Genomic DNA, 23750 nt, shown 5'->3' with positions numbered 1-23750 from the left:
CTGCAAATGTCGAGCCTCATGTCCTGAAAGTAAATACAGAGTGGACAAATGTGACGTTAATGAAAGAAAAGTAAAGCTGAAATAGCTGAAGCATCGTGATATTGACTTAAAATGTTCATAGTTAACTTACATTGTTTTCCTGGAGACAGTGTGGGCCTGCTGGACGAGTGCGAAACGCTGACTTTGTGACTGATACTGGACGTTGAAAAGTAAACTTCAAATCGTGCGGCTGCAGCCAAGCCCCCAGAGCCGCTGAGAAATCTTGAAGCCGCCACCCCAGTGGCCAAAGCTGGAACTGCAGGCAGGGAGAAATACATGCGCGAGCAAAACATACTGATATATATTTATATATAGAGATATAAATATGTAAACATATTATACATAAATACATATGCATTTACATATACATAGGCATCTCCAGTGAATTTCATAAATATCTCGCGTTCAATCCTTGGCACACGGGCTGCCGTAGAACGCAAAAATGACACTAGTGCGCATGCTCATAACTCTACGTGTGGTCAAAATCGAACCAATAATTCTACTTCCGGCAGTCTTCCGGGTGCTTCAAAACGCCACTGAGCACATTCATTGAAATGATAGCTGGGGGCGGGGCAATCCGCCCTCTAGTTATATTATACCTCTATGGCTGCAGCCTGTTCTGTAATCAAAGACACTCAAGAAGAAGTGACTAGACCCTCATTAAGTCACCTTATAACAAACAGCGCCCTCTGCCATATTGTAGTGATAGCGGTTGCATAAAAAACAAAAAATCAATGCTGTACCCAAAAAAAAAGTTTTATTATGCAGTCATCCCACCTCTCCCTTAAGTTGCAGGAAAATAAAGAGCCCACCTACTAACATATGGCAATTATATGCTCAATATAGGCTGCACATATGCCATATTCAGGTTCATATATGTGGATTTATAGGAAATACATGTGTCATATATAGATCATACATATCCACGTATAAAAAAAATATTGTTCATATCTTTTATTGACCTCCCTGATTTTTTTTTTCCAGGGTGGGATGTCTGATTAAGTTCCACTATCATACCTTTAATGCTTTATACAGGACTGGTCTGTGTTCAGCAGCGAAAAAGTATAAGTATGTATACAACTATATTAATTTGTATGAATTATTTTTCATGGGGGTAAAAAATTGATGAAATCTTGGCTTCATAATTAAATATCTAACAAATATAACACGATACGATAACGTAATACTTTAATTTCAGCTCACTGAAATTTGTCTAGCGACGCAGCAGGCATGTATGCAATTAATACCTTTTAATAAAGTTATACAATACACACAATTTATAAAACACAGAAAAATAAAACATAATTACATACATTAAAACATAACGACAAGAGCAATGTCCACTGCTTGGCCTACCACAGGCCTAAACTCCTGAGTAAGCTTAAATGTCAACTGATGGACAAATGACCTCTTCAGTGACCTTATTGTATGCTGGAACACCGTATGTCGTTCCTGAAGGCAGCAACCTATATTGTCCATACAAAAGATGGATAGTGTTTGTAGTGATACTCCTTGCCAACCTTAGCATATATTACAGTATGAAATAAATGGCATAACATACATGGTGTCTGTATGTGTAGCTACTGATCCTGCTCTGTATGTGCTTTATAATAACATTTTACTTGACATGACAAAAGTGTTGTTTAAGAATTTGCTACATTAATAAATATAACTTGACTTTAAGTTCTGAATAATGGGTAACAATATCCACAATATTATAAGACTTACAGCATTTTCTGATATGCAGTCGCTTAGTCCTCAAAGTTCTTTCCAATGGGGCATATAAACAGAAGCACATACCTACATCATAGTATACAAAATGCCAGAGTAATGTCAAACAGATTAAATATAACACAAATTATTATTACATGCTTCTTTATTTGACTTTTGATGACGCAAACCATATCTGAATGTTGATAAGAATTATGTGTAAGACACACCTTGCAATTTTCATTTCAACTCAGAAACCTTTCAGATGTTAAAAATATCACTTGACTCATACAACTCCTTTTAAGATATTAGCACTGTCTAATGGTTGCAAGGAAGAAAGAAAAGTACAAAAGCAATCAAAAAGCTGACAAAAAATGTAACATTGCAAACGTTTAGAAAAATGGAACCTTTATGACACACAATGTAAACATTGGCTAAATGCCTGATCCCAATCTGTTAACCCATATTAAAAACAGTAAAGTGTCCATGTCATTTTAGAATTTACATGTGGATATACAGTATATACACACATGCATGCATCCATCCATCCACCCACCAACATGTTTTTCTGAAAGCTTATGATTTTGAACAGTTGTTCACCAATATTGAAATGCATCTTCAATTACTCAATTTTTAATAATAATTTAAGTCGAGTCATTTGACATTTTTTGAACACAAATACACTCTTCTTGGGGTCCCCGACAAAACATTTTCAGATGGGTGTCAACTGCAAAATCATTTTTTGGAGTCCTTGGCACATCAAAGATCAAAAAATAATAACTTTGAAGGAATTTGTACAATCTGCTTTGGGTCTTCATGGGTTGAAATACTAACCTGTTAAGAGCTGAAGCAGTACAGTTAATGCTACAAACATCAGGGTGCTAACACATGCATACATCACAGTGGGAATTACTCAAACACACACGTTAATAATAACCTTTGCACTTCTGTATAGCACAATTACATTTTTCTTCTACAACTGTGAACCATTAAATGGAAAGGAATTACAATCAAATAGGAAAAAAGGTCACATGCTAGCCACTATGCAGAGTATAACTTTTTTTTTTTTTATAAAGTCATGCTTTTCCATTGGAAACATTAAAAGCAACAGATGAGGCCACACATGGTAGCCACAATGTTTTTTTTTTATAAATACCTTTTAATGAAGTCATATTCTGTATAATGTCTACCAGTGTGTAACATCATCTTTTGATTTTGATGTTCAGGTCAGCACCTAAATTCTCCTATGCAATCCTTCCTTTTTTAGTCCAAGGAGTAAAATCAAAAAATTAAAAAATCAAAAAATTAAAAACCAGAACAGTGAATAGTTTTCGCACATTCAGTTATCCTTTTCAGTGGTCTCAAAACGTAACTTGCATTAACATTATCTAAAAATGAACCAATTGAAAAAAATACCAAAAGTAAAGACAAACTAGAAATACATTTCTTCAAGTGAGTTTCAATAAAAATCTGCATTAAACTTACAAATACTGAAGTTAAGAATGACTGCCATGAAGTACACTTTAAGTAGTTCTAATCTAACATTGATGGTATTCAAAAGCCACAGCACTCAGGAGTTATTTAAGTGCACTCAAATTCAATTAACCGGCCTGAACTATTGGTAATACTTATTTTAGTTTACCAAGAGTAATCTCACAAAGCTGATTAAAGGAGTACTTCACCCCAAAAATGTACCTATTTTCTCTCAATTACTCACCCCATGAAGCATTGAATTAATGTTTTCTTTTGTCGCATTCCTGAGCCAATAATTTGATGACCAGCATGCTCAGATAGATTGGCATCTTTCCGCCGGTAATCTAATTATTGTGGAATGAACGCAACTACAACAAAAAACATCTACCTGAATTAAATGCTTCATGGGGTGTGTAATTGACAGAAAACACATTCTTTTGGGGGGTAAACTTCTGTTCCGTTAATATGAGCGACAGGGTTACAAAGCAGGCTAGGTAAGGGTCTTAATTTACCTTGGTTACTGAGCACAGACTCCATTAAGCCAAAGTAATGGAACATAACAGAACTTTGTCCTTTAGACCGAATTATTTTCCTTAATTTGTGTTGGGGACCGTGGTCACGTTTGAGTTGGGTCAGTCATGATGGCTTTTACATAACATAGTACCTTTAGTATGGCAACAGTAATTGATTATGTATATTTAAGGGTAACTATATAGGGTTACATGGCGGCTTTCCGACATGTCGCCTTTCCGACGTTAACGAACCCTATACCTAAACCTCACCCTAACCCTAACCGCACGCGGAAGCCACTAGTCGGAGTGGCGAGATGTCGGCGTGGAAGACGGTTACCACTATATAGTATCAAGTTAGGAATGTTTCTTTGTAAGAGTTCCTAAACCAGACCGTTATTAAATGAACACTAACACAGAAGAACTGTTCCTTTTACAAATTTGGACTTCTATGTTCTACCGAAGATCTCCAGTTGAAAATTAAATTGAACAAATGTGTGAACTAGTACTATTAGGCATTTAATTAAATGTTCAATATGGTTTCTAAAATAATAAATAAAAATACTTGTAGCCCTATGCATTCAACGCCAGAAGTGCCTTCACTATCAACACAAAATCTTTCCCCGGCCATGTCAGCTGACAAACCCAGAAAGAGACAGAAGTGCAGCCTGCATTCATTCACAGGGTCAAAGTTCTAGAGGACCTTTTGGCCATTGTCATGGACAGCAGCATTATCAATTATAATTTGAAAATGTAATTTGTAAACGAGAAGGCTAAAGATGATGCTGGAATGTCAAGGGATGTTTATACTGTTTTCTGGGATCAGATCCTAGAAACAAGTGTGATGGTGAAGAGGAGCCAGTTCCGAGACTGAGACCAGATTACTCCGAGGCTGAAAGGCAAGCAGTGGGAAGAATCTGGGTGAAATGACCGTTAGACCATGGTGTAATGCCAGTCAAGCTCTCCAAATCTTTCATGTCAGCATGCATCAACGGCATTGAATCAGTATATGTAGATGTTCTGATGTCATCTTTTCTTAACTACCGCTCTTCTAGTGAGCGATCATATGTAGAAAAGGCTCTTTAGGGCACACTGGATGAAAGTAATGAAGAGTTTCTTGACCTTTTCACCAGGATGGGTTCCCACTGTGTACCTCACAAAGACCACTAATGAACCCATTATTCAAGACAAAATATATAGTACATTGATTTCAATTTTCAATTTCAATGGCAGGTTCACAACTGAAACTGACTGACAAAGAAAGTGTTCTGTGTCTCCATGAGTCAAAGAGGGCCACTGGTAAAATAGTGGCTCAACTACTTCAACCAAGACAGTCCATGACTCAGAGAGAACAGAGGACTTCCCATCACCTGCAACGCTACGTGAAAAATGCTGACCAAAGCAGATGCTTTGGTTCTGCACTGGCTGTTCTGTGATATGCTTTGAGAAGATTATAGTCAGCGTAATCTACTCCGATAGTTGAGGAAATATTACTTCAGAACATTTACTGGTGAGCAATCTGCTGTTTAAAAGTCGCTAATTGTTACTATGATCAGGTGGGAAAGGCCTGTTCATCTCATGGACTCTGTAGAGTCAGTAATTCCACTGCTTTGTGGGAGCAGATCCTAAAAACAGTGTGCTGCTGAAGGGAAGCGAGTTCCGAGACTGAGACCAGATTACTCCTAGACTGAATGGCAAGCACTGGGAACAATATGGGATAAAGGACTTTTAGACCATGGTGTAATGCCAGTGAAGCTCTCCAAGTCTTTCATTTTAGCTAGCGTCAACGAGTCAGTAACTGTAGATGTTCTGATGTCATCTTTTCTCAACTACCTCTCTTCTAGTGAGCGATCTGCTGTCGAAAAAGCTCTCCAGGGCACAATGGATGCAAGCGATGAAGAAGATTTGCTTGACCTTTACCAGGATGGGTTCCCACTGTCTACCTCCCAAAGATCAATAATAAAGCCATTATTCAAGACACAAAATATATAGTACATTGATTTCGATTTTCAAAATCAATGGCTGGTTCACAACTGAAACTGACGGACAAAGAAAGTGTGCTGTGTCTCTATGAGTCTCAACCAACAGAGTCCATGACTCAAAGAGAACAGACGACTTCCCATCACCTGCAACGCTAAGTGAAAAATGCTGACCAAAGCAAAGCAGATCCTTCGGTGCTACACTGGCTGCTCTGTGATATGCGTTGAGAAGATTATAGTCAGCGTAATCGACTCAGATAGTTGAGGAAAGATTACTTCAGAACATCTACTGGTGAGCAATCTGCCGTTTAAAAGTCACATTTTACTAGGATCTGTCTGGACTTTGTATAGTCAGTAATTGATTATGTATATATAATGGTAACAATATAGTATCTAGTTAGGAATGTTTCTTTAAGAGTTCCTAAACCAGACCGTTATTACATAAACACTAACACAGAATAACTGGTCCTTTTTCAAATTTGGACTTCTATGTTCGACTACCAAAGGTCTCCAGCTGAAAATCCTATTGAACAAAGGTGTGAACTAATACTATTAGGAAAGGCTGATACTCAGATGTTCAAAGTTGGAGGTATCGTTAAGGCAAATTCATTTGATGGAGCGGTTGGATTAAATGTCAAATATGGTATCTAATAAATAAAAAAATTATACTTGGAAAGCCCTATGCATTCAACGCCAGAAGTTTCTTCACTATCAAGACAGCATCTTTCCCCGGCCATGTCAGCTGAAAACCCAGAGAGCCAGAGGAGTGCGGCTTGCATTAATTCACATGGTCAAAGTTCTAGAGGACATTTTGGCCATGAACATGTACAGCAGCATTATCAATTACAATTAGAAAATGTCATTCGTAAACTAGAAGGCTATAGATGATGCTGGAGTGTCAAGGGATGTTTACACTGCTTTCTGGGAGCAGTTCCTCGAACAGTGTGATGGTGAAAAGGAGACAGTTCCGAGACTGACACCAGATTAGTCCGAGCCTGAATGTCAAGCAGTGGGAAGAATCTGGGTGAAAGGACTGTTAGACCATGGTGTACTGCCATTCAAGCTCTCCAAATCTTTCATTTTAGCTTGCGTCAACGGCATCGAGTCAGTATATGTAGATGTTCTGATGTCATCTTTTCTCAACTACCTCTCTTCTACTGAGCGATCTGCTGTAGAAAAGGCTCTTAAGGACACTATGGATGAAAGCGATGAAGAAGAGTTGCTTGACCTTTTCACCAGGATGGGTTCCCACTGCCTACCTCCCAAACACAACCTGGAAGCTGCCATTCAAACAATGGCTCATAAAGCCATTATTCAAGAGCCAAAATATTAGTAGATTGCTTCTCCAAGTCAATGGCCGGTTCACAACTGAAACTGACGGACAAACAAAGTGCGCTGTCTCTCTATGAGTCGAAGAGGGGCACTGGCAAAAAAGTGGCTCAACTACTTCAACCAACAGAGTCCATGACTCAGAGAGAACAGACGACTTCCCATCACCTGCAACGCTACGTGAAAAATGCTGACCAAAGCAAAGCAGATGCTTTGGTTCTGCACTGGCTGTTCTGTGATATGCGTTGAGAAGATTATAGTCAGCGTAATCTACTCCGATAGTTGAGGAAATATTACTTCAGAACATTTTCTGGTGAGCAATCTGCTGTTAAAAAGTCGCTAATTGTTACTATGATCAGGTGGGAAAGGCCTGTTCATCTCATGGACTGGACTCTGTAGTGTCAGTAATTCAAATTTGGAGGTATCGTAAAGGCTAATTTATTAGATGAGCTTTGGATCAAAATGTTAAATTTGGTATCTTTAAAAAATATATATATATCCATTCTACGCCAGAAGTGCCTTCATTATAAACACACCATCTTTCCCCGACCATGTCAGCTGACAAGCCAGAAAGAGCCAGAGAAGTGCGGCCTGCATTAATTCACAGGGTCGAAGTTCTAGAGGACCTTTTGGCCATTTTCATGTGCAGCAGCATTATCAATTATAATTTGAAAATGTCATTCGTAAACGAGAAGGCTATAGATGATGCTGGAATGTCAAGGGATGTTTCCACTGCTTTGTGGGAGCAGATCCTAAAAACAGTGTGCTGCTGAAGGGAAGCGAGTTCCGAGACTGAGACCAGATTACTCCTAGACTGAATGGCAAGCACTGGGAACAATATGGGATAAAGGACTTTTAGACCATGGTGTAATGCCAGTGAAGCTCTCCAAGTCTTTCATTTTAGCTAGCGTCAACGAGTCAGTAACTGTAGATGTTCTGATGTCATCTTTTCTCAACTACCTCTCTTCTAGTGAGCGATCTGCTGTAGAAAAAGCTCTCCAGGGCACAATGGATGCAAGCGATGAAGATTTGCTTGACCTTTACCAGGATGGGTTCCCACTGTCTACCTCCCAAAGACCACTAATGAAGCCATTATTCAAGACACAAAATATATAGTACATTGATTTCGATTTCCAAAATCAATGGCTGGTTAATAAGCTAAACTGACGGACAAAGAAAGTGTGCTGTGTCTATGAGTCAAAGAGGGCCACTGGCCAAAAAAGTGGCTCAACTACTTCAACCAACAGAGTCCATGACTCAGAGAACAGACTTTACATCACCCGCAATGCTACTTGAAAAATGCTGACTAAAGCAAAGCACAGAAGATCCTTCGGTTCTGCACTGGCTCTTCTGTGCTATGCGTTGATAAGATTATAGTCAGCGTAATCTACTCAGATAGTTGAGGAAAGATGACTTTATAACATTGAAGGATCAGGTGTGAAATGCCTGTTTGCCTCGTGGACTTAGTATATTGACGTTGAGAGGGACACCATCAACTATGGAGCTATTATGGAGAGATTCATAGCTTTTTATTTTGAGCTTGGCCTCAAATATAAAGACATATCAGTGCGATTTTCTAGGCACGGCTATAAGATAAGTGAAAAAAACTTTGTGAAATGCTTGTCCAACCTAGAACATTTCATTTGTGGACAACAAGATTCAGGACAACTTCGTGGCCTTCGTGTGAGAAAAGAGGATGTCCGAATGGTTATGAAACGATGGACAGCTACCTGGAAGGAGCCAGCACCGCCAATAAAAGGATTGAGTACTGGTGGGGCTTCCTGCGCAGGGAATGTTCATAATTCTGTATTGCCTTGTTTTCAGACCATAAAGACAACAGGTTCTTCGATGTAGTGGTTTTGGCCAAAAACCTGCTTTAGTTTTGCTGAATGGGACTCATACATTAATTCACAGGGTCACAATTCTGGATTACCCTTTTGGTGTTTATGGACAGCAGCTTTTGGAATTACACTCTGAATATATTCTTAAACAAGATTCTTAAACAAAGATGCTGAATGGCAAGCAGTGGGAAGAATCTGGGTGAAAGGACAGTTAGACCATGGTGTAATGACAGTGATGCGCTACAAGTCGTTCATTGTAGATAGCATCAACGGAATCAAATCAGTTGAAATGCTGATGTGATGTTTCCTCAACTACCTCTCTTCTGGTGAGCGATCAAGTGTTGAAAGGGCACACTGGATGAAATTGTTTAAAAGTTGCTTGAACTTTCACCAGGATGGTTTTCCACTGTCTACCTCTCAAAGACAACCTGGAATATGCGTTTCAAACAATGGCTCAAAACCATTATTAAAAGCGAAAATGTAGATTGCTCCTCGAAATACATTGGACGGCGCACAACTGAAAATCAGACAAAAAAAGTGTGCCATATCTGTGGCCACTGGCATAATAGTCTCAACTACTTCAACCAACACAGTCCATGACTCAAGAGAGAACAGACCACTTTGCATCCCCTGCAACGTTACGTGACAAATGATGACGAGCCTTCACAAGGATAGGTTTCAACTGTCTACATCCCAAAGACAAACGGGAAGCTGTCATTCTAGATTCAGTGAATCTATTTTTTTTTTTTTATTTCAAAATTAATCTGATGCCCTTTCTTTACAAATGAATTGAAATGCATGTTTGCCAATCCTAGAGAAATGCTCCTAAAAAGGATGCTTCAGGAACACAGTCACCAACCCAATCTTCACCGACGTGCACAACTGAAATTAACGGACAAAGATGGTGTGCAGTGTCTGTATGAGTCAAAGAGGGCCACTGGTAATAACAGTCCATAACTCATGGAGAACAAACCACTTACTATCATCTGCATCCTTAAAAATGATGACCAAAGCAGAAAAGATCTGTCAGATTCTGCTCTGGCTGTGATATGCGTGGAGAGGATTCAAGTAAGCTTCAATGGGGAATCTGGTCTAGGCAGAAAGCTTGTTGCTCATACCTGTGTAAGACATCCTTGAGGTGCAATACACTTTGTCAAGCAACTACAAGGAATGGACGAAACTGAACAATTTTAATATTCTTCTGGCCTGTGAATATTTTTCTACCATTGCCCGTTTTTGATTCTGTGTACAACGATGACCTACCAGCCCACACCGTGTTGCTTCCGCAACGTGTTATGGACTTGCCTATCGTCAGGGGCGGAGCTACACCAAATGCATTTTGAGCGGACTGCTGTGTGACAGAGCTCCTCTACATTGGGCAACAGTTTAATTACTGATGTCAAACAGCTGACGAGTGAGAACAAATAATTTAAGCGCAATTCATTATTATTAGCATACATTTTGGCTGCAAATGAAAAAAAAAAAAAATGTATATACATTTTAGAAGGAGACTGTCAGAAATGTTCTAATAGCCAAATGTTCTGCGTCATTCCCTAGCAACTACTTAGAAATGGACATCCTGTGGGTGTACTTCATGGCAGTCGTTCTGAACTTCAAAAATATATATTTGTAAGTTGAATGCACCTTAGCTCCAAGTTCACTTGAAACATATGCTAACAGCCTCTGTGATTTATGCAAGGGAGGTATAGAACAGGAACCTGTCCAGCAAATTTTTAAAAGTGCATTCTGAAAGATCCATGAAAAGGTACACATTTTTAAAAGATAGCTCATCCAATGAGCTACAATAACAAAAAAAGTATTACTTCAAAATGTATCCAATGAGAAACAATTACTAAGAACTTAATTACTTGTAACTATACACTATGTTGTGTGTGTGTGTGGGGGGGGGGGGGGCTATTAACTGTAAACCTTGGATCACTTGCATGCATGGATGGGGCTACGGGTGACACCCGAGTAGTTGACCTTGAAGGGTAAGACCAGGAACTTGACATGGCTGGCACATCTGTTTGAACGGGTGGGGCCACGGGTGATGACCGATAAGTTGACCTTGAAGGGGAAGACCAGGAACTTGACGTGGCTGGCACATCCGTTTGAAGTGCACTCTGAAAGTTCAATAAACATGAACACATCCAATGAGAAACAATAGTGATTGTATTACTTCAAAATATACGCAGTATGTTGGGGAGGCTCTTACCTGTAAACCTTTGCTTCCGCAGGCATGGGTGGGGTCCGGCAAGTAAGCACACCTTGAAGACCAGGAACTCGACATGGCTGGCACATCCGTTAAACTGTACACATGAACACATGAAAAAAAGTGTTATCCTATGCGACACTTGATGTGACACCTAACACTTGAATTATATAGAATATAGACTGCATGTTTGGGGGGCTCTAACCTGTAAATCTTCAATCACTTCCGCAAGCATGGGTGGGGCCACAGGTGACGACCGATAAGTTGACCTTGAAGGGTAAGACCAGGAACTTGACGTGGCTGGCATATCTGTTTGAAGTGCATTCCTAAAGATCCATTAACATGAACACATCCAATGAGAAACATTGATTGAATTACTTCTAAATATACACAGTGGGGGGCCACTTGCCTGTAAACATGGGATCGCTTACGAAGGCGAGGGTGGTCTGCCTAACCCTTGAGAATGACAGCGCAATGTGCAGTGCTTGACCTCTGCACATCTGGAGTTGGAGATTCTACATGAAACAGAAGGACAAAACATAACTGTATTTAACTTTTGGCTTACCCTCACTTCACACTTTCATATGAGGAAATATATTCACCAGATGATGTTTAGAGGTGTGGTTTTATTGACTTGAATATTGCTTATTACTGACATTAAATCTCAGAAAGACTGATGTCTGGCTTCAATATTCTTGGAATTATGACTGACATCTGACACATGATATACAGTCCCTAGAAGTGTATGATAAAACTTTCCCTTCTTGCCCATAGTTCTAATTAACCTGACGCTACCAGATCCAAACAGCTTGCTCCACACATTGTTTCACAGCTTATTTGGATCTGGGATCTCGGGAGCCAATTCGATGACGGGGCTGTTCCTTTTTTTCAAGATACTTGGTAGATGATTGGATGGGACCGTCTGTCTATCACCGTGTGGGCGTGCAAACACAACCAATCATATCGATGTGTCTACGTGACGTATGGTCGGAGCGACACCAGGAAGTCAACATCGTAGTCCAGTATTTCACCACAACAAGAACTCTCAAGAAGTTGCTAAAAAAAAGTTATCATGGAGGTCGGAGATTTTTGCCGTTTTTGTAACACGAATCTGCGCATAAAAGGTATTTTAACGGGTACAAGGAAGATATTTGATAAGCCTAAGCCTGCAAACGAAACAAGTATTAACGAACGCCTGATAGCGTTAGGTTTAACACTGTTTAAAGACCCCTCCGTATCGTGTCGGATGTGTAGGTCATGTCTTCGCTTGCTTCAAAGAATGGAAGACGATTTTTCCATTTTAAGGCGATGGGAAAAAGAGGACAAAGACAGAAGACCTCCAGAAACGGCTACCGCTACAGCAGAAACACCGACGTCACCTGAGGCATCCTGCCTGTGGTCACCAAACTCTCCTCTCAGCGTTAAAGCGTTTTACTCTTGAGTCTGAGTCAGTCAATAATATAGCACAGTCTTTCAACATGTCCACGATACACTTTAGATAACGTATATCTCATTGTGCTATAAAAGTCTGTGCAATAACTGCTGCCAAGTAGTCAAAAATGTTGCAATAATTCACTGTTGCTGTTCATCAATGACTGGACCAAGTGCATCTTTATTTTTCTCATTACTTTCACACAGAAAATATGTATCTCGAATTTGCACTGTGAATTTGCACTGTTTAACAAAGGGTACTTGAAAGGGATATGAGAGTGTGCATAGTTGGGACCCTATTGAATATAGGCTACGCATGTTGTATTGTTTTTATAATCCTGTTATATATATATATATTGTTGTGATTTTCCCCTACCTGAGTATGCGCAACTATAGCATTTAGTTTTTTTTTTGTAAATAAATATTTTAATTTGCCTCACTTGTTCATGTTTACTTTCTAAAACAACATCATAACATGTTTGTACAGTATCAAAGTTGGATCCCATGTGTAAAATGGCAAACTGATCAATGCCTCTAGCCTAATGATTTGAAACAATCAATTTTAACATGGGGGGGAAAAGCAGGGATTAAGAGTCATCATGCATAGTGAAAAGGGTGACATACAGTACCAGGACAGATGTAAAACAATGATGTACTTATTTTGTGATAAAAGGTTATCAATCTAAAAGTGATATATTTGCATACCTGGAAAAGAAACAACACCAGATTTTTTGCAGCGACAAACTTTTAATCACTTCCTTATGTTCAAATTACATACAAAACAATTTTAATCATGAGCATACCACAGCTTTAATTGACAACCAATGTGAGTCTTATAAGAGCCTTTAATGGCCAACTGCTTATTCGTCAGACGATTCTGAGCTGCTGTGCTGTGTTCCCATCTCAAAGTCCTCATCATCTTCATCAAAATACCCTGTATAATCGATGTCTGGCTCAGTGAAGCTATCCTCTTGAGAAGAAGGCTCTACATCCTCAATGTCACCAAAGACTTCATTGATGATTAGCAGAATTTCTCTTGCATGTTTTTTTCTGAATACGGGAAGGTTTCTAAGAATGTAAGACAAGTCAAATATGTGTGTGCAGCGTTCTACAACTGCATCTATGAGCTCAGCACTGAAACCAGTACATGCTGACTTGCTAGTGTAGACATGTGCTGTGTCTTTTTCTAAACAACTCATATACTCCTCTAACATTTCCCGGATAAGAGATTTGTCCTCTTGTGTTACCACTCTACATTTCCCTTGCATGCCAGCATTTTGTTCTATTACCTCATGTTTGGGGCTAGGCTCGTCACAATCTTCACCTGCACATGAACATACAGAGTGGCAATAGCTGCAGCAGACATGCCCTGGCTCTACACTTGTTGGCTGGTTTTCAAAATGGCCGTACAGTGCTTTTCTAAAGCAGCTCTTAGTGCCAGTGTGTATCAGTTCTTTCACTTCTGGACCAGCACTTACAGTTTTTTTTATAGCATACAAAATTGCATGTGACTGTAACCCATTTCTGCCAGCCCTTCCAACTTTTTGAACAATGTCTTCAACATCCTCTGGCAAACCATACATTACAACATGAGAAACATTAGGGAAATTCAAGCCCATCCCAAGAGCTGTTGTTGCAACAACCACTCGGCAGCTCCCCTCTCCCTCTCCACTAAAGGAGGCCAAAACTCTGTCTTTGTACTTTGACAGTGTGTTGCTGTGGAAAATTCCTATAAGGTGGTTCTCAGCCTTCTGATCCTGGTCTCTGTTAACCCAAGCATCTTCTCCCAATTCTGCTTTAAGATAGGTGAACACTCTCCCAACTAACTTCAGTGTTCTGCAATAGATTATGATGGGAGACATTGATAGACCCTTATCTTTGACCTCCTTTACTACCCAGTCCATACAGTTCAAGTTATCAGCAGGAACCCGACTCAGTCCCAGCCTGATGTTTTTCCTGTTTGGGCTAACAGTCACGAGAGTTGCCTCCTCCATATTCAGCATCCTGGTCACACGGCCTCTGTTCTTGTTATCAGCAGATGCTGTCAACGCTAAAACAGGTAAACCTGAAAGACAATAAGTGCACATGTATCAGCAAACAAGCATTAATGAAGAACTGCTGTGGGCTACACTTTCTATAGTGTTATAAAGGGGAAATAATTAGGTTATTTATGTTATCGGGTAGCATCAGGTAAAGACTGACATTTCCACATATCATACTGTATTTTCTTTACATGACAAATAACTACACTTGGACAGCACCAACTTCTATGATCTGCTCCTGTACAACACACCCCTCCCCCTAACATTAAAAATAGGGGGATTAACCTAACCAGGTTGCCAGCCTAATGCACACACAAACCCCCCCCCCCCCCCCCCAAACATTAACCCCCTCAGGTAGCAGCACAATGCAGCCCCCCTTCCAAACACAATCAATGCCCCTTTTCTGGATTGATATATCAATTAATCATGTATTTAATCATGTAGCATTACTGTGTTTCAAAACTCACCTTCTTTGACTATGGATCTTAGTTCATTCAGCCTGGAAAAGGCTTCTCTGAAGGCTGGCTTCCCGTTTGCTCCCAGTCCCCTGGTTGAAAGAAAAATAAATCCTACATTGAGTCTAGGTAGCAGCAATAGTAACGTGCATTACAACAATACAGTTACAGTAAGATCTGTGTTTAACATTTGGTCTGTTTGTGTGTGTTAGCTTATTGTTTATAATATAATGTTTGACCGAAATAAAACATAAATGTTACAACACTTCGTCTTTGAACTACTATAACCGTATTTAGAAACACGCTGCTCTGTTTTGTTTTACAGTTTAACATTACAGTGTATGTGTAGTGTAACAATTACACTATACAGCCATTTAACGGCGTTTAGCTTACCATTTGTATGCGACGTGAACTTCATCGACGACAATGCCCAGTAGGTTTTCACGATACACTTGTGAGGAAAGCATATCACGCCATTTATCTTCCAGTAACCATGTCTCCGGGCTGCCAAAGACCAGCTGACATCGGCCGTCGAGGATGTCGGTGTGTGCTGCATTATCTACGAGTTGCGCAGCATAGAGTCCCAGATTCGTAGCCTCTTTGATTTGATCTGCTACGAGGGCAGTCAAAGGAGACACGACGATCAATATAGGCTTCGGCTTCGTCCCCAGTTCTTTCGCTACCAGTGGAGCTAGTTGGTAAATTAAACTCTTGCCGAAGCCAGTCGGGAGGAGAGCAAAAACATCTTTTCCACGCAGAAAAGCCTTCAGTGCCAAACTTTGCTCTTCTTTCAAAGAAGAAATATTGTCCAGTTGAGAAATAACTAATGTTATTGCAGCATCTATCGTCATATCGGTGTTGCTCATGGTAGCGGCCATGTTGACTAGTGAAGAAACTACAAAACAACAGCCGCTTCTATATGGCGTCACATCCGTCACATCCCTTAGCTCACGCTGATTGGTCCGTACCGGGAGCGGTACGGTGTTAGCTCAACCCCTTGAGCGATCTCAGATGTAGCTGTCTTGAGGAACCTGGTTACTCAATACCGCCACCTCTGGCAGGGTCAGGTTAAGTTCTAATAGTTTATTTTAAGAAAATTTAGAGAAAAAAAAACAAACAGAAAAATTAACTTTTATCAATGCGCAATGATCGTGTAATCACAATATACTTATTCACAATAAAAATGGCATTTGCCACACAAGTTTAGTGATGGTGTCAATTTGGGCCTTGAATTCAGAAAAAAATGTATGACTACAGTATATATGTCAACATAACAGTAACAGTGCAGTATCACATCTAAAGGGCTACTGCAATGGGTGTATATTATGAGAACCTTAAATTGATGGAAACCAGCTCTTTCCCCATTGGTATAACATATTCTAATCAAACAAACCCTTTCACTGGCATCATTGTCTGATGGAGATGATAGTCCATCCTCTGACACATGTTTATACAGGTGCAATGTTAGATCTATGTTCTCTCATGTCTTCATCTGATCCATCTCACTGTTGTCGATCTGCAAAGGAAACAAAAACAAGACCGTATTAAACTTTGGATAAGTACTCTAAACACACAGAGGTAGTCATGAGCTAGGTCACTGCTTAATTCCTCCGACACAAATATTCATTAGTTAAAGAGAAATGCATTGACTGCCCTGCATAACAAATTAATATTTTAAGGGTGTGAAATTGATGTTTGTGGTTGTTGAAAGTATGCGTTAGATAATCATATTCTGAAAGCAATCATTACTATTGAGAGCTTGTTCAGTAAGAGGGCGTTCCCTGAAAACGTGTGCACCTTTTTCAATCATACTGTAGAATACACACTCATGGATGATGACATGAAACAAACCTATAGGTCATTAATCTCTCAAGAACAGATTCTGCTCTGCGTTGGAATCTGTCGGTAGCCGTGTTGACAACCCGTGCGCATTGGTTTCAAGTGGGTGTGCCTTCAGATCAGGAAGCAGGCCGCGCTTTACCCAATCAAATGTAGTGGGCGGGATTCACGTGTCCGTCCACCCTCCCCCCTCGAAACTAGCCAAAACTAATTTAACAATAGCGTCCTCGGAGCAGACAAAACCACGGACAGATATTCACATTTTAACTTACTCTTTCATTATAAAACAAGTGGGCTTATAACCAAAACCATCCATGTTCTCTGGGAGAAGTGGTGTTAGTGTTCCGTGTAGAAATATTGTTAGTGGGAATGAATACATAGTCGCACCAACCGGAAGTGATGCGCTGAAGGCAGACACAATCCCCGGTTTCCCTGCGCACTGGTGTTCCGTTTGCCTCCGGCCAGACCAAACAGACAATACAAACAGCAGGTCGCTGTTTTTCATTTTCAGTTGGGTCTGGCTACGCGAGACTAATAGGTCATAGGTTCTAAATGTATGAAAAAGGTACATCCGTTGGTCCAGGTGCTTAGACAAACAAAGTATAATGAAAAAGATGCACACTGGTAGTTGCAAAATCTAAATGTGCCAGGAATCAGTGCAATCTCAATGTGTTCTCTACTGCCTGTACAAGCTGACTGTCGTTTCTGTGACCATCACATGAATTGCTTGATGTGCAACATTGTTTTCTCACTCAACAGTTAACAAAACCTTATGTGACAATGTAAGGACTTTTCAGATCTTTATAATACTTCAAAAATGAAAATAAGAGACCATTACTGCATCACAATTAATAACAAATACTATATTCATTGACAAAAGTTTGCCAAATATTATCTAGGAAGGAGGCAAGAATTGAGAGAATAGCCAATCAACAAGCTGAGAACACGGAAATGAGGCGTTCCGAGCTTGTAGATCGGCTATTTTTTCATATTTATCTGTGGAACCGAGTAGAACAAAACGTAATGCCTCATCTCCTACAATTACAACAAAAGTGCTTGCCAGGTTGGAGTCCCCGGTTAAATGTAAAAATAATTGGGGGGGCTTATATGTCATAAAAGTATCCCTCATCACCCTACCCTATGCCTGCGTTATATAAATAGAACAAACCGGTAACCCACCATGTCCTTTTTCAAAATGCAAATGATGTCTTCTTGGACATATACAACAGCAGGAAAGGCTCCTAGTCATCCTCCATGGCACGTCCATCTAAAACAAAATACATACTTTAGGCCTCAATGATAGATCAATGATTTGTGCTGGTGGTCTACATCTGCTTAGTTGTATTCATTGTTGACCTCATAAAAGGTATGCTTGCGTTGCATTTACAGGGCCATTTTTCAAATCTGTTAGTCAACAATATTACATAAATTATAAATAAAATAAACGGTTGGTTTAAAGCAGACATTATGATATGGTGTGTGTGATATTATATGAGGTGTAAGGGACCTAAGGGTGAATCTGGTCGTTTTTAGATGCAATCTTCTTTTACATCTTTAAGACTGAGAACAGTCAATTTTCACTGTCAATAGTCCACAAGACATTCATATATTCAGTGGCATATAATGCGTTTTCATGCATATACTTGACTGGTGAATCATCTGTCCATGTAATTTCATACATATTTAATTCAGTGTAAAGGTAAACTGATTCTGGACCAGTTTGATTGTATTATCTTCTGTTTATACTGCATTTGATTATATTAACTTCCCAGTGTGATGGGTTTTCTTGGTTTAATATGTAACGTAACATAACAGCCCTGGGGAGGATGGGCTCAACAAAGGGTAACAGTCTTCCACGCCGACATCTCGCCACTCCGACTAGTGGCTTCCGCGTGCGGTTAGGGTTAGGGTGAGGGTTAGGTATAGGGTTCGTTAACGTCGGAAAGGCGACATGTCGGAAAGCCGCCATGTAACCTCAACAAAGAGTTGCATATCATAGCATTCCCTCGTTTAGTATGATGTTAAAAATGATGATAGACAGACACATACTAGCATGTTAGCATTGACTGCGACGAGCTCTAATGAAGCAGGATTCATACTTCCTTAAAGCTTGGACGTATGGAGGCTAATTTCACTAACATTAACACATTTAACTACTTAATTCTTTAACAGGATTAATTGTGGTTTCTATCGGTGCTCAGCGTTCTCCACAAGATCCGCCTAATACTGGTTTAATGCTAATATTTGCATGTGATCATTGTTAGCTTTGGAGGTTCACAAGTAACAGTTAAAATACATTAACAGTTGAGAAGGGAATATGAGTGAAACATGTGGCCACTATAAAGGCATCATTCATTCTAATTAGGGCATAAAAGCATCCCTTACCGTGTGTTGGTATGTTTGGCGTGGCCAGATGCTAGGCTAGGTCTGCTAAGCCTCCTAGCTGAAGCGAGGCATTACACTACAGTAAATACAAAGTGGACAAATGTGACGTTAATGCAAGCAAAGTAAAGCTGAAATAGCTGAAGCATCGTGATATTGATTTAAAATGTAGGAAATTAATCAATTATTTACGGTGCAAGTCGGGAAGCGTGGTTTACCGGCTACACGGCTAGGCTAGCATCATTGCCGTGGCGTCAACTGCTGAACATGGGCGTGGCGAACGTGAGCGTCAGTCCTCATGGACCAGAAAGAAGTGACGTGTTACCCCGGAACTGCTTGGGTGGAAGGCCTGTCCTTCAAAATAAAATGTATCGTCCGCCGGTCTAAAGAGAGGTGATTATTTTGGTGCTGCTAGGTAAATAATTTCTCCTCTTCAACGTTTTATTTTCAAACTCGTGCGCACGAGTTTGAAAAAGAGGTGTTTTTTTTGGTTAAAGGAGGGTTTTTTTTTTGGGGGGGGGGGATTTTTTTTTTCTACTTCCAAGTTGTTTTTTTTTACCTTGAAAAAAAAAAAATACCTTCAAAAAAATAATAATACAACTTTAAAAAAAATGTTATCCCATAGATTGAAAAAAAACTCCACCTTTTAAAAAAAAAATATTCTCTAGAAAAAATATTTCAGACACACTTTAATAATAAATACCCTATAAAAAAAAAAGTCATCCCCTCTAAAATATATGTTCCTTTTTAAAAAAACGTTGTTTTCTCCTAACAAAATATATGTTATAGCCTTGATTTTTTAATGTCATCCCCTCCCAAAAAATATCTTCTCCCTTTGAAAATATTTTCATCTCCTAAAATAAAAAAAAAATGTAGACTTGATTTTTTAATGTTATCCCCTTCAAAAAATTATATTTCCCTTTTAAAAATGTTTTTATCTCCTAAAAAATAAATATATTTCCCCTTTAAAAACAAAGATCTCCTAAAAAATAAATGTTATAGCCTATGTTTTTTTTCTGGGAACATCTTAAATGTTTTTCCATACCAGAAAACATAAACCACCAGCTCTTAGAATAATTTACCTACCCTTAAAAGAATCTACCTAGCTCTTCAAATAATGTACCTACTCTTGAAACAATCTACCTAGTAATGTCCCCTCGGGGGCTCCGTACTAATGCTCATGATAAAATGATACAATTTTTTTCTACTTGGTCTGTGTCTCATAGGAGGGCTGTGGACAGTCCAGAAACCCGTCTACCAGTGACATCAACGTTAGGCATGATTTATTTTCCCAACAAGATTTCAATTTTTGTATTTAGATTTTTAATAACAAGAGAACAAAGGCTTCTTTTATTGCATTGCAACTTTCCAGGAATAGAAAGCCTGCAGTTTCTATTAGCTTGGATTCCCCATTGATGATGTCACTGGTAGACGGGACTCTGAACTGTCCACAGCCCTCCTCTGAGACACAGACTGAGTAGATTTTTTTTTAACCATTTTATCATGAGTATTAGTGAGGACCAATTATATGAAGACAGGTTGAAAAGGGGTGAAGTCGTCCTTTAAGCATTAGTAAAACACTTAAGTCATCATTAATTCATCATTTGTATAGCATTATTCATACATTACTAAGCATTAGTAAACACAGTTATAAACCTTTCAACTATACACGATTTACAATTAGTTAAGCATTAGTAAGTACTTAATTCATCATTAATTCATAATTTATATAGCATTAATAATACATTAATAAGCGTTTGTAAACACAGTTATAAGCGTTTTATTGCCCATTGATAACCTAATCTTTAATGTGCTTAATGTATTTTTTTTTCTTCTAAATCATGGAAAATGGGAGGTCCCTGGAACACCATATTTTGAGATGGGGTCCGCGGCAAAATACATACAATTTTGGGGGCCCTTGACATGAACAAGTTTGAGAACCTCATATTTATTTTTTCTTCAAAAAACGGATTAGAAGACATTTGAAGAATCCTCAGAAGACAGATGCTTTCCCGGTCTTAAAGCCATGGTTTTGCACCTTTTCAGTTTTTCATGTGTCTATGAGGTTGAACTTTATTAAGCCCCCTGGTGGTGTTTTTATGGTGTTTTATGTCTTCTCTGACTATTTGGAGTTTCTACCTGGAGGCTGAAACCTTGAGGGTCAAACGTGCCAATAGAAAAACAGCGCTTTAGTGACATAGTAAAAACATACCCTCCCCCTCATTATCATAACACAGCAGGTGTGGGCATGAGGAGGAGGAGGGACTAGGACAGGTGGGTGGTGCTAAGGATGTGGAGGAGGTGCTAAGGTGAGAACCTTAGCACTGGAGGCGTGTCCACATAAAAACATAATTTTAACAATTTCTGTACACTTTTTTGAAAAAAATCTTCCTCCTAGTATAACCATAATACCTGATGATTATGTTTTAGGGGGGGGGGGGATCACTGAAAATCACGGCATCCCGTCTTTAATGGGTTAAACGTCATTCTGTTTCCTAGCGGGCAGCGTGGTTCAACTTGATCCAATTGAGAGGCTTCATCTAATGAGCGGCCGCTATTCTTCAGTCAAGGCCAAGAATGTGGTTCCTCATGACATAGGACACCCAGGTATGAGAGTACGATTGTTTTATACTTTGGCTATTAAAAAATAGCAGATCTTCAAGCTCATAGCGCGGCACCGAGTGCCGCGTTATGTGCTTGAAGATCTGCTATTTGTTTTTTTGTTTTTTTTAATCGTGAAAATTTGTGCAAATCTTTTAATAATGTACTTTTTCATGCTAACATTTGTAACTCAAATCTTCGCTTCTGGGGGGTCCCTGGAACAAAATATTTTGAGAGGGGGACCCCCGCGGCCAAATCCTTTTTTTTTTTTTTTTAGAAAACGGTTAGGATTTAGAAGACATTTGTAGAATTCCCAGAAGCAAAGATTTTAGATTTTATTAAAAAATAGCAGATATACAAAGCTCATAGCGTTCAGTTTTACCACACATTAAAAGTCTTTGTCATGGTCCTTCAGACGTGTATAAAAAGTTTTAACAAAAAATTCCACTCCATTGAAATCCACCCCCCCCCCCCCCCCCCCCAAAGAAAAGGATAGGGGAGGGGCGAGGAGGAGAGTGGGCGGGATTAATGGCCTGTGACCTCACTGCCCAAGGGCCAAGCTTAGATTACTTTTCAGCCTAATTATTCAGAAAACCCCAGACCACAGAAAATCCACTGAATGTTCAAAGTTCAGATTTTTTGGGTGTAATTGACCCCCCAAAAAACATAAAAAATAAAAAAAGTGAAAATGAATGTCATAGAACCGTTAAGGTATTATTATTATTTTAAATCAAGAAAAAAAACGTCTGCCCCTTTCCTCAGATGATGAGCCGTGGCAGAGAGTCAATGCTTTCTTCTTCCATGACACTGCAGACTGGAAAGACCTGAACCTGAAGTTTGTCCTGCAGGTGTACAGAGACTTCCATCTGACGCACGACTCCCAGTACCTCAAAGACATGTGGCCCATCTGTCAGGTGGGGTGAACTGTACCTTCATGTACCTTCACGTGATAGGCTCTACTCACAGCAGCCATATTATGAAGACATTCACAGGTGTTACCAATGATACTAATGAAGGCTCTCTTCCATTCTGGTCAAACAGAGTCAGGGTGCTAATATTGTGCATGTTGGCCCACTGGAAACACCAGTGGGTCTACAGTTGGGGTCCAGGGACCCTCATGGGCTTCCAAATGGCCCCTTACAGGTGTGTAACTCTGAGAGTGTACAAATGGAACCAAATGGACCCGTAAGGGTCCATTTGGTTCCATTTGTACACTCTCAGAGTTATGGGGGTCGTGGAAACCACTGTGCTAGACTAAATGGAACAGAGCCTTCATTAGTATCATTGGTAACACCTGTGAATGTCTTCATAATATGGCTGCTGTGAATAGAGCCTATTAGGGTTGCCAACGGTGGTGGAAAGTAACTAAGTACATACTCAAGTACTGTACTTAAGTACAATTATTTTACAATTATTTGAAAACTTTAGTTACTAATTACTTTGTAGATCCTGATTATTATGACTATTTTCAAAAGATGTGCATACATTGTATTGAAATAGGACATTATGCACATTAAATACTTTCACTTTTGGTGCTTTAAGTATATTTTGATGCCAATGCTTTTGTACTTTTACTTGTAACAGAGTATTTCAACATTGTGGTATTGATGCTTTTACTTGGGTAAAACATTGGAGTACTTCTTCCACCACTGGTTGCTTACAGTAAACTGTATATCTCCGCTGTCCGGCAGGAACCAGCTAAATCCAAAAAAAGGAGTTAGGAGGTTTTGTTTATCATTGATAAGAACAGCTGAATGGACCTCCAAGCTCACAATGAGGTTGGAGGTCAAAAGGGGGTGGAGCCTGGAGTCAGCAAAACCAGCTAACTCCACCCCCCTTTTGCTGGAGTTAGCTGGTTTAGCAGAAAGTTTGAGGATCCAATGGAGTTAGCTGCTTTTGTCGAAGCAC

The 23750-nt window shown here is 39.6% G+C and overlaps 1 protein-coding gene across 1 annotated transcript; it reads right to left on the bottom strand.

Moving 5' to 3' along the window:
- Positions 1–13348: 13348 nt before the first annotated feature.
- On the bottom strand, positions 13349–15532 carry LOC311046375 (putative ATP-dependent DNA helicase Q1). The gene is made up of 3 exons (XM_084058635.1): positions 15414–15532; positions 15033–15112; positions 13349–14588 (listed from the first exon to the last, which is right to left on the bottom strand). Exons 1-3 carry the CDS (start codon positions 15485–15487, stop codon positions 13384–13386), a joined length of 1359 nt encoding a protein of 452 aa, XP_083914761.1. The 5' UTR covers positions 15488–15532; the 3' UTR covers positions 13349–13383.
- Positions 15533–23750: the final 8218 nt, after the last annotated feature.

This window comes from Gymnoscopelus microlampas, assembly GCF_963454915.1.
Source record: "Gymnoscopelus microlampas genome assembly, chromosome: 5".
NCBI lineage: Eukaryota > Metazoa > Chordata > Actinopteri > Myctophiformes > Myctophidae > Gymnoscopelus > Gymnoscopelus microlampas.
Note: the sequence above shows the minus strand (reverse complement) of the source record. Positions and strands in the feature narration are given on the sequence as shown.